At 47.2% G+C, this 12,647-nt stretch overlaps 2 protein-coding genes across 4 annotated transcripts in view; one reads left to right on the top strand and one right to left on the bottom strand.

The window, feature by feature from the left end:
* TIMM10B (translocase of inner mitochondrial membrane 10B) overlaps positions 1-6,043 on the bottom strand; it is a 47,062-nt gene extending 41,019 nt beyond the window's left edge. The window contains exons 1-2 of the mRNA XM_063950779.1: positions 5,881-6,043; positions 4,859-4,954 (exon numbers count right to left, since the gene is read on the bottom strand). Coding sequence (XP_063806849.1) covers positions 4,859-4,954; positions 5,881-5,904 — 120 coding nt within the window. The 5' untranslated portion in view covers positions 5,905-6,043. The remainder of the gene's footprint in view (positions 1-4,858; positions 4,955-5,880) is intronic.
* Positions 6,020-12,647, top strand: part of ARFIP2 (ADP ribosylation factor interacting protein 2) — a 157,915-nt gene continuing 151,287 nt past the window's right edge. For all 3 annotated transcript variants that reach the window (XR_010196544.1, XM_063950778.1, XM_063950776.1), the window contains exon 1: positions 6,020-7,097. The gene's annotated coding sequence lies outside the window, so the exon portion shown is untranslated. The remainder of the gene's footprint in view (positions 7,098-12,647) is intronic.

Here is a 12,647-nt window from a genome sequence, read left to right as displayed (position 1 = left end):
GACACCAGGAGCGCTCTAACTACACTTACTGTTCCAGCTACAACCCCGATACACACCCATCTATGTCATATAAGCATCTTATCCCCGAGACACCAGGAGCGCGCTAACTACACTTACTGCTCCAGCTACAACCCCGATACACACCCATCTATGTCACATCAGCATCTTATCCCCGAGACACCAGGAGCGCGCTAACTACACTTACTGCTCCAGCTACAACCCCGATACACACCCATCTATGTCACATCAGCCTCTTATCCCTGAGACACCAGGAGCGCGCTAACTACACTTACTGCTCCAGCTACAACCCCGATACACACCCATCTATATCACATCAGCATCTTATCCCCGAGACACCAGGAGCACGCTAACTACACTTACTGCTCCAGCTACAACCCCGATACACACCCATCTATGTCACATCAGCATCTTATCCCCGAGACACCAGGAGCGCGCTAACTACACTTACTGCTCCAGCTACAACCCCGATACACACCCATCTATGTCATATCAGCATCTTATCCCCGAGACACCAGGAGCGCACTAACTACACTTACTGCTCCAGCTATAACCCCGATACACACCCATCTATGTCACATCAGCATCTTATTCCCGAGACACCAGGAGCGCGCTAACTACACTTACTGCTCCAGCTACAACCCCGATACACACCCATCTATGTCATATCAGCATCTTATCCCCGAGACACCAGGAGCGCACTAACTACACTTACTGCTCCAGCTACAACCCCGATACACACCCATCTATGTCACATCAGCATCTTATCCCTGAGACACCAGGAGCGCGCTAACTACACTTACTGCTCCAGCTACAACCCCGATACACACCCATCTATGTCATATCAGCATCTTATCCCCGAGACACCAGGAGCGCGCTAACTACACTTACTGCTCCAGCTACAACCCCGATACACACCCATCTATATCACATCAGCATCTTATCCCCGAGACACCAGGAGCACGCTAACTACACTTACTGCTCCAGCTACAACCCCGATACACACCCATCTATGTCACATCAGCATCTTATCCCCGAGACACCAGGAGCGCGCTAACTACACTTACTGCTCCAGCTACAACCCCGATACACACCCATCTATGTCACATCAGCATCTTATCCCCGAGACACCAGGAGCGCGCTAACTACACTTACTGCTCCAGCTACAACCCCGATACACACCCATCTATGTCACATCAGCATCTTATCCCCGAGACACCAGGAGCGCGCTAACTACACTTACTGCTCCAGCTACAACCCCGATACACACCCATCTATGTCACATCAGCATCTTATCCCAGAGACACCAGGAGCGCGCTAACTACACTTACTGCTCCAGCTACAACCCCGATACACACCCATCTATGTCACATCAGCATCTTATCCCCGAGACACCAGGAGCGCGCTAACTACACTTACTGCTCCAGCTACAACCCCGATACACACCCATCTATGTCATATCAGCATCTTATCCCCGAGACACCAGGAGCGCACTAACTACACTTACTGCTCCAGCTACAACCCCGATACACACCCATCTATATCACATCAGCATCTTATCCCCGAGACACCAGGAGCGCGCTAACTACACTTACTGCTCCAGCTACAACCCCGATACACACCCATCTATGTCATATCAGCATCTTATCCCCGAGACACCAGGAGCGCGCTAACTACACTTACTGCTCCAGCTACAACCCCGATTACACACCCATCTATGTCACATCAGCATCTTATCCCCGAGACACCAGCAGCGCGCTAACTACACTTACTGCCCTGATACAGACCAATATATTTGGATATTAGCAATTCATTTTGAATGGACAGCCAAACCAACAGCGCCACTGCCACACGCACCTAATACACACTGACAGCGCCACTGCCACATGCAATACACACAGCGCCACTGTCTGTGTCCTTATACTATGTGCTTAAACTAAAAGACTGAGCGTTGCCTGGAATCAAACGCGGTGACATATGGAATGTGTAACAAGACAGCCCCAGGCCTGGAACCACATGCGATTCTGAGACATACAGTATGGGGTCTATGTACTTACAGTGAGAGAGTGGGGTTTACTGACCTCACATTTGTTAGATTTGATTAGCACTTTTTGCTGGAGGTGGAGGGTTGCTGTGTGGGGGAAGGGGGCTGTAATCAGGATCAACATGTGTCTGTAGACATATTTATTCAGTATAGGTCAGGACGCCAGTCCTTTAGGACGCTGCAGTGTTTAGAATATGTAGTGGCTAGTTATAAAGGTGAGGTGGGGAGACCCGGACCAGGCTCAGCAGGGACATCTCCAGTGGTCCTGCGTGTGCCCCCACATTCTCATACCCCCCAGTGGTCCTGCATGTGCCCCCACATTCTCACACCCCCCAGTGGTCCTGCGTGTGCCCCCACATTCTCACACCCTCCAGTGGTCCTGCGTGTGCCCCCACATTCTCACACCCTCCAGTGGTCCTGCGTGTGCCCCCACATTCTCACACCCTCCAGTGGTCCTGCGTGTGCCCCCACATTCTTATATTCTCCAGTGGTCCTGCGTGTGCCCCCACATTCTCACACCCTCCAGTGGTCCTGCGTGTGCCCCCACATTCTCATACCCTCCAGTGGTCCTGCGTGTGCCCCCACATTCTCATACCCTCCAGTGGTCCTGCGTGTGCCCCCACATTCTCATACCCTCCAGTGGTCCTGCGTGTGCCCCCACATTCTCATACCCTCCAGTGGTCCTGCGTGTGCCCCCACATTCTCATACCCTCCAGTGGTCCTGCGTGTGCCCCCACATTCTCATACCCTCCAGTGGTCCTGCGTGTGCCCCCACATTCTCATACCCTCCAGTGGTCCTGCGTGTGCCCCCACATTCTCATACCCTCCAGTGGTCCTGCGTGTGCCCCCACATTCTCATACCCTCCAGTGGTCCTGCGTGTGCCCCCACATTCTCATACCCTCCAGTGGTCCTGCGTGTGCCCCCACATTCTCATACCCTCCTGTGGTCCTGCGTGTGCCCCCACATTCTCATACCCTCCAGTGGTCCTGCGTGTGCCCCCACATTCTCACACCCTCCAGTGGTCCTGCGTGTGCCCCCACATTCTCACACCCTCCAGTGGTCATGCGTGTGCCCCCACATTCTCATACCCTCCAGTGGTCCTGCGTGTGCCCCCACATTCTCATACCCCCCAGTGGTCCTGCGTGTGCCCCCACATTCTCACACCCTCCAGTGGTCCTGCGTGTGCCCCCACATTCTCATACCCTCCAGTGGTCCTGCGTGTGCCCCCACATTCTCATACCCTCCAGTGGTCCTGCGTGTGCCCCCACATTCTCATACCCTTCAGTGGTCCTGCGTGTGCCCCCACATTCTCATACCCTTCATTGGTCCTGCGTGTGCCCCCACATTCTCATACCCTTCAGTGGTCCTGCGTGTGCCCCCACATTCTCATACCCTTCAGTGGTCCTGCGTGTGCCCCCACATTCTCATACCCTCCAGTGATCCTGCGTGTGCCCCCACATTCTCACACCATCGAGTGGTCCTGCGTGTGCCCCCACATTCTCATACCCTCCAGTGGTCCTGCGTGTGCCCCCACATTCTCATACCCTCCAGTGGTCCTGCGTGTGCCCCCACATTCTCATACCCTCCAGTGGTCCTGCGTGTGCCCCCACATTCTCATACCCTCCAGTGGTCCTGCGTGTGCCCCCACATTCTCATACCCTCCAGTGGTCCTGCGTGTGCCCCCACATTCTCATACCCTTCAGTGGTCCTGCGTGTGCCCCCACATTCTCATACCATTCAGTGGTCCTGCGTGTGCCCCCACATTCTCATACCCTTCAGTGGTCCTGCGTGTGCCCCCACATTCTCATACCCTCCAGTGATCCTGCGTGTGCCCCCACATTCTCACACCATCGAGTGGTCCTGCGTGTGCCCCCACATTCTCATACCCTCCAGTGGTCCTGCGTGTGCACCCACATTCTCATACCCTCCAGTGGTCCTGCGTGTGCCCCCACATTCTCATACCCTCCAGTGGTCCTGCGTGTGCCCCCACATTCTCATACCCTCCAGTGGTCCTGCGTGTGCCCCCACATTCTCATACCCTCCAGTGGTCCTGCGTGTGACCCCACATTCTCACACCCACCCGTACTCTGATCTTATCAAAATAACGTTATCCCAATTTTCCTGCTGCCACTGGTTATCTGCAATTGTTCTTTATCTTCCCTGTTGTTGTGGGTTTGTTTTTCTCTTCCACCCCGCCGTGTGCTTTTCCTGTAATGTGTACCTCCACTGATTGCACACCCTGCCATAGCGCCCTACACACAGGGTACATCATACTATTAGTACATACATACATAAGTGCCAGTTCTCCCATATATGCGCTGGGCCCTTGTATGGCTCACCTCCCACAGTGTAACCTTTGAAGTGCGCCCAACATGGCTGCCGCACCTGGTACCCTGTGAGGGTGGAATACACAACCCTTGGACGCGATTACCCAAAATGCCTACAACAATCATGCATTATGTTTTCTGTTATGTCTGTGTTGCTGATATATTGCTGTATTACTCAGATCCTCTGTATTATGTGCGTTGTTTCTGATGTCTGTAAAGCGCCTCATGTCCTGCTGGAGAAAGAGCGCTATATAAATAACATTATTACTACTACTACTACTACTACTACTACTACTAAGCCTTGGCGAGAGAGTGGACATAGATAAAGTACCATCCAATCAGCTCCTAGCTGTCATTTTACAAACTCAGCCTGTGACATGGCAGCTAGGAGCGGATTGGCTGATACTTTATCTCTCTCCAAGGCTTAATACACAGACCCCATAGTGGTGTATGAGCCAGGCTTCGTACCTCGTCCATGGTAAGGGATCGGTAGTTGAGGTTCTTGGCGCAGCGGCTGAAGCAGAGCTCGGTCATCTTGTTGTACACTAGCAGGAAATCGCGCAGCTGGAGAGAAAACAATGACAAATCACTGACATTGTGCGATACTGAGGCGTCAGTAACCCCCGGCCAGGTAGGTGTCATTACACAGCAGGCAGCCACCAGCCCATGAGACAGTACAGAGGACACACAGACAGCGCTTCCCTCTGCACACACTCAGGGGAACATAACATCAGCTACACCAGAGGGAAGCCACTGACCGGTGCACCACGGAGCTGCCTGCACCAATGTCAGCAACAAGCTACACACAGAGGATCATACACACTGCCGGGCACCGTCTGTACCGGGGGACCCCCTCCCCGGGGTGTATAGGGATAGGATATAGATGTGTATAGGGAATGCCCCCTCCCCGGGGTGTATAGGGATAGGATATAGATTTGTTTTGTATAGGGAATGCCCCCTCCCCGGGGTGTATAGGGAGAGGATATAGATGTGTATAGGGAATGCCCCCTCCCCGGGGTGTATAGGGAGAGGATATAGATGTGTATAGGGAATGCCCCCTCCCGGGGTGTATAGGGATAGGATATAGATGTGTATAGGGAATGCCCCCTCCCCGGGGTGGGTACAGAGATAGAGATGCCCCCTCCCCGGGGTGGGTACAGAAATAGAGATGCCCACGGGGTAGGTACGGGGATAGAGATGCCCCCTCCCCGGGGTAGGTACGGGGATAGAGATGCCCCCTCCCCGGGGTAGGTACAGGGATATAATTGCCTCATACTTGCCTACCTGCCCCTCTCCATGAGGGAGAAAATGCTCTGTTCCTGGACTTTCCTGGTAATGTATGATTGCCATCACCTGTGGTGAGCTAGTAATTGATAAGAAAGTTGTTTCACCACAGGTGATGGCAATCATACATTACCAGGAAAGTCCAGGAACAGAGCATTTTCTCCCTCATGGAGAGGGGCAGGCAGGCAAGTATGAATTGCCCTCACATTGCGCAATTGCTCCCCCTCCATGCTGCTGCCCGGGGTTTCCGTCTCTCAGGTGACCGCTCTGGGCGCCGCCATTACAGCTGTCAGCACGTGACGTCACACCGGAAGTAAATCCAATCCGCCAACCAACACATGGCGGCGCCATTTCCGGCTGTCAGGGAGTCTCCTCCCACCAGAGACAGCAGATTAGAGAGAGACCGTCTTATATGGCATACTAGACTGCAGCCTGAGACAGCACCGAGGGTCTGACACCTCAGAGACAGCCTGCACCTGAGAGACAGATACCAGAGACAGCCTGCAACTGAGAGACAGATACCAGAGACAGACACCAGAGACAGCCTGCACCTGAAAGAGACAGCCTGCATCTGAGAGAGATACCCAGAGACAGCCTGCATCTGAGAGAGAGCACCCAGAGACAGCCTGCATCTGAGAGAGAGCACCCAGAGACATCCAGCATCTGAGAGAGAGCACCCAGAGACTGCCTGCATGAGAGTGGAGAGACTGCATCCAGAGACAGCCTGCAACTGAGAGACAGATACCAGAGACAGCCTGCACCTGAGAGACAGACACCAGAGATAGCCTGCACCTGAAAGAGACAGCCTGCATCTGAGAGAGAAACCCAGAGACAGCCTGCATCTGAGAGAGAGAGAGCACCCAGAGACAGCCTGCATCAGAGAGAGAGCACCCAGAGACAGCCTGCATCTGAGAGAGAGCACCCAGAGACAGCCTGCATCTGAGAGAGAGCACCCAGAGACAGCCTGCATCTGAGAGAGAGCACCCAGAGACAGCCTGCATCTGAGAGAGAGCACCCAGAGACAGCCTGCATCTGAGAGAGAGCACCCAGAGACATCCAGCATCTGAGAGAGAGCACCCAGAGACTGCCTGCATGTGAGAGGAGAGACTGCATCCAGAGACATCCTGCATCTGAGAGAGACAGCCTGCATCTAAGAGAGTGCACCCAGAGACATCCAGCATTTGAGAGAGAGAGGAGAGTGCACCCAGAGGTCCTGTTAGTATGAGAGAGAGTATCTAACAAGGGCTCTGTTCCCTGTAGCTGTCTCTGTACAGCTATAAGACTGTTCTCTGACACTGAGAGACATACAGGAGATCTGTGAGACTGTTTGTATGAGGGACCGCTGTTTGAGATTATTCCCAGGAAAGGACTGTCTGCAGGAGAAGTGACCAGCCAATGAGACAGTCTGAGATCTGAGCATCAGGTGAGACTGCCTCAGTGTTGCTATACAAGTGTATATATCACTTTATTACATGGTAAACATAATAGCACCGGGCTAAAGTTACTGTACGGCTCTAATCAAAGCCGCCGTGTCTAAAGCGGGTCGTCAAGTGGTCTTAAAGGGGCAATTATATTAATTATCCGTTGTGTCTGGATGTAATTGCCCCTTTAGAACCACCGGCCAAATCATTTTAGACACAATAGCTTTTATTAGAGACGCATAGTAAATTTACTCTACTGTGTCAGTCTCCTATATACAGAGACCTCTATATATCACATGTACAGTAATACATACTATGTCAGTCTCCTATATACAGAGACCCTATATATCACATGTACAGTAATACAGACTATGTCAGTCTCCTATATACAGAGACCCTATATATCACATGTACAGTAATACAGACCGTCAGTCTCCTATATACAGAGACCTATATATCACATGTACAGTAATACAGACCATCCGTCTCCTATATACAGAGACCTATATATCACATGTACAGTAATACAGACCGTCAGTCTCCTATATACAGAGACCCCCTATATATCACATGTACAGTAATACAGACCGTCAGTCTCCTATATACAGAGACCCCTATATATCACATGTACAGTAATACAGACCGTCAGTCTCCTATATACAGAGACCTCTATATATCACATGTACAGTAATACAGACCACGTCAGTCTCCTATATACAGAGACCCATATATATCACATGTACAGTAATACATACTATGTCAGTCTCCTATATACAGAGACCTCTATATATCACATGTACAGTAATACAGACCACGTCAGTCTCCTATATACAGAGACCCCTATATATCACATGTACAGTAATACAGACCGTCAGTCTCCTATATACAGAGACCCCTATATATCACATGTACAGTAATACAGACCGTCAGTCTCCTATATACAGAGACCTCTATGTATCACATGTACAGTAATACAGACCATGTCAGTCTCCTATATACAGAGACCCTATATATCACATGTACAGTAATACAGACCACGTCAGTCTCCTATATACAGAGACCCCTATATATCACATGTACAGTAATACAGACCGTCAGTCTCCTATATACAGAGACCCCTATATATCACATGTACAGTAATACATACTATGTCAGTCTCCTATATACAGAGACCTCTATATATCACATGTACAGTAATACATACTATGTCAGTATCCTATATACAGAGACCTCTATATATCACATGTACAGTAATACAGACTACGTCAGTCTCCTATATACAGAGACCTCTATATATCACATGTACAGTAATACATACTATGTCAGTCTCCTATATACAGAGACCTCTATATATCACATGTACAGTAATACAGACCGTCAGTCTCCTATATACAGAGACCCCTATATATCACATGTACAGTAATACAGACCATGTCAGTCTCCTATATACAGAGACCCTATATATCACATGTACAGTAATACAGACCACGTCAGTCTCCTATATACAGAGACCCTATATATCACATGTACAGTAATACAGACTACGTCAGTCTCCTATATACAGAGACCTCTATATATCACATGTACAGTAATACATACTATGTCAGTCTCCTATATACAGAGACCTATATGTCACATGTACAGTAATACAGACCGTCAGTCTCCTATATACAGAGACCCCTATATATCACATGTACAGTAATACAGACCGTCAGTCTCCTATATACAGAGACCCCTATATATCACATGTACAGTAATACAGACCATGTCAGTCTCCTATATACAGAGACCCTATATATCACATGTACAGTAATACAGACCACGTCAGTCTCCTATATACAGAGACCTCTATATATCACATGTACAGTAATACAGACCGTCAGTCTCCTATATACAGAGACCCATATATATCACATGTACAGTAATACAGACCGTCAGTCTCCTATATACAGAGACCCCTATATATCACATGTACAGTAATACAGACCACGTCAGTCTCCTATATACAGAGACCTCTATATATCACATGTACAGTAATACAGACCGTCAGTCTCCTACATACAGAGACCTCTATATATCACATGTACAGTAATACAGACCGTCAGTCTCCTATATACAGAGACCCCTATATATCACATGTACAGTAATACAGACCGTCAGTCTCCTATATACAGAGACCTCTATATATCACATGTACAGTAATACAGACCATGTCAGTCTCCTATATACAGAGACCCTATATATCACATGTACAGTAATACAGACCACGTCAGTCTCCTATATACAGAGACCTATATATCACATGTACAGTAATACAGACCGTCAGTCTCCTATATACAGAGACCCCTATATATCACATGTACAGTAATACAGACCGTCAGTCTCCTATATACAGAGACCCCTATATATCACATGTACAGTAATACAGACCGTCAGTCTCCTATATACAGAGACCCCTATATATCACATGTACAGTAATACATACTATGTCAGTCTCCTATATACAGAGACCTCTATATATCACATGTACAGTAATACAGACTACGTCAGTCTCCTATATACAGAGACCTCTATATATCCCATGTACAGTAATACATACTATGTCAGTATCCTATATACAGAGACCTCTATATATCACATGTACAGTAATACAGACTACGTCAGTCTCCTATATACAGAGACCTCTATATATCACATGTACAGTAATACAGACTGTCAGTCTCCTATATACAGAGACCCCTATATATCACATGTACAGTAATACAGACCGTCAGTCTCCTATATACAGAGACCTCTATATATCACATGTACAGTAATACAGACCATGTCAGTCTCCTATATACAGAGACCCTATATATCACATGTACAGTAATACAGACCACGTCAGTCTCCTATATACAGAGACCTATATATCACATGTACAGTAATACATAATATGTCAGTCTCCTATATACAGAGACCCCTATATATCACATGTACAGTAATACAGACCACGTCAGTCTCCTATATACAGAGACCCCTATATATCACATGTACAGTAATACAGACCACGTCAGTCTCCTATATACAGAGACCTCTATATATCACATGTACAGTAATACAGACCGTCAGTCTCCTATATACAGAGACCTCTATATATCACATGTACAGTAATACAGACCATGTCAGTCTCCTATATACAGAGACCCTATATATCACATGTACAGTAATACATACTATGTCAGTCTCCTATATACAGAGACCTCTATATATCACATGTACAGTAATACAGACCACGTCAGTCTCCTATATACAGAGACCTATGTCACATGTACAGTAATACAGACCGTCAGTCTCCTATATACAGAGACCCCTATATATCACATGTGCAGTAATACAGACCGTCAGTCTCCTATATACAGAGACCTCTATATATCACATGTACAGTAATACATAATATGTCAGTCTCCTATATACAGAGACCCCTATATATCACATGTACAGTAATACAGACTGTCAGTCTCCTATATACAGAGACCCCTATATATCACATGTACAGTAATACAGACCGTCAGTCTCCTATAAACAGAGACCCCTGTATATCACATGTACAGTAATACAGACCACGTCAGTCTCCTATATACAGAGACCTCTATATATCACATGTACAGTAATACAGACCACGTCAGTCTCCTATATACAGAGACCTCTATATATCACATGTACAGTAATACAGACCACGTCAGTCTCCTATATACAGAGACCTCTATATATCACATGTACAGTAATACAGACCGTCAGTCTCCTATAAACAGAGACCCCTGTATATCACATGTACAGTAATACAGACCACGTCAGTCTCCTATATACAGAGACCTCTATATATCACATGTACAGTAATACAGACCACGTCAGTCTCCTATATACAGAGACCTCTATATATCACATGTACAGTAATACAGACCACGTCAGTCTCCTATATACAGAGACCTCTATATATCACATGTACAGTAATACAGACCGTCAGTCTCCTATATACAGAGACCCCTATATATCACATGTACAGTAATACATACTATGTCAGGACTACGTCAGTCTCCTATATACAGAGACCTCTATATATCACATGTACAGTAATACATAATATGTCAGTCTCCTATATACAGAGACCTCTATATATCACATGTACAGTAATACAGACCACGTCAGTCTCCTATATACAGAGACCGATATATCACATGTACAGTAATACAGACCACGTCAGTCTCCTATATACAGAGACCTCTATATATCACATGTACAGTAATACATACTATGTCAGTCTCCTATATACAGAGACCTCTATATATCACATGTACAGTAATACAGACCACGTCAGTCTCCTATATACAGAGACCTATGTCACATGTACAGTAATACAGACCGTCAGTCTCCTATATACAGAGACCCCTATATATCACATGTACAGTAATACAGACCGTCAGTCTCCTATATACAGAGACCCCTATATATCACATGTACAGTAATACATACTATGTCAGTATCCTATATAGAGACCTCCTATATATCACATGTACAGTAATACATACTATGTCAGTATCCTATATAGAGACCTCCTATATATCACATGTACAGTAATACATACTATGTCAGTATCCTATATACAGAGACCTCCTATATATCACATGTACAGTAATACATACTATGTCAGTATCCTATATACAGAGACCTCCTATATATCACATGTACAGTAATACATACTATGTCAGTATCCTATATACAGAGACCCCTATATATCGCATGTACAGTAATACAGACCATCAGTCTCCTATATACAGAGACCTCTATATATCACATGTACAGTAATACAGACCGCGTCAGTCTCCTATATACAGAGACCCCTATATATCACATGTACAGTAATACATACTATGTCAGTATCACGATGCTGAAGTTAGCTTCTTAATCACTTCTTATTCACTTCTTATTCGAGCTCCAGCTTCTTATTCAAAAAATTTAGTTTTGCAAGGGTTAACTAGTCTTGGGCCACAAACTTGAAACCTGAAATCAACACAGGGTGGTCACTTACATATCACCCACTTGTATTTTGCCTGGCCCAACGCTGTTTTGGGCATGAAATACACTGGCAAAATGGGCACACACACCATATTTTACCATTTTGAATATGTAGCTGTAGTTTTGCAAGGGTTAACCAGTGTTGGGCCACAAATTTGACACCTGAAATCAGGAGCTTGCAATACAGTCTCTGCGCATAAAGCTTTTCATAAATTCTGCAAAGTAGTCTCTGCGGGCCTAGGGGGTAATTCAGACTGCATCACTGCAGCGGCAGCGATCGCAGTCTGAATTACTTTGTGGAGTGTGCCCTGCGCGTGCGCAATCCGGGAGCCCAGTGAGATTCTATCAGCATCTCAGGGCTTCGATCGCCTCAGCCTGATTGGCAGGCAGAGGCGGTCACGTGGTGGGAAGGGGCATGCCACCGGCTTTAGAACCACGGTCCGGACAACAGAGGCCTGTCTGGACCGTTGGGGGGTGGCCCGAGGCAGCTGCGTGGT

The sequence above is a fragment of the Pseudophryne corroboree genome, chromosome 2 (assembly GCF_028390025.1).
Source record: "Pseudophryne corroboree isolate aPseCor3 chromosome 2, aPseCor3.hap2, whole genome shotgun sequence".
Classification (NCBI taxonomy): Eukaryota; Metazoa; Chordata; class Amphibia; order Anura; family Myobatrachidae; genus Pseudophryne; species Pseudophryne corroboree.
Note: the sequence above shows the minus strand (reverse complement) of the source record. Positions and strands in the feature narration are given on the sequence as shown.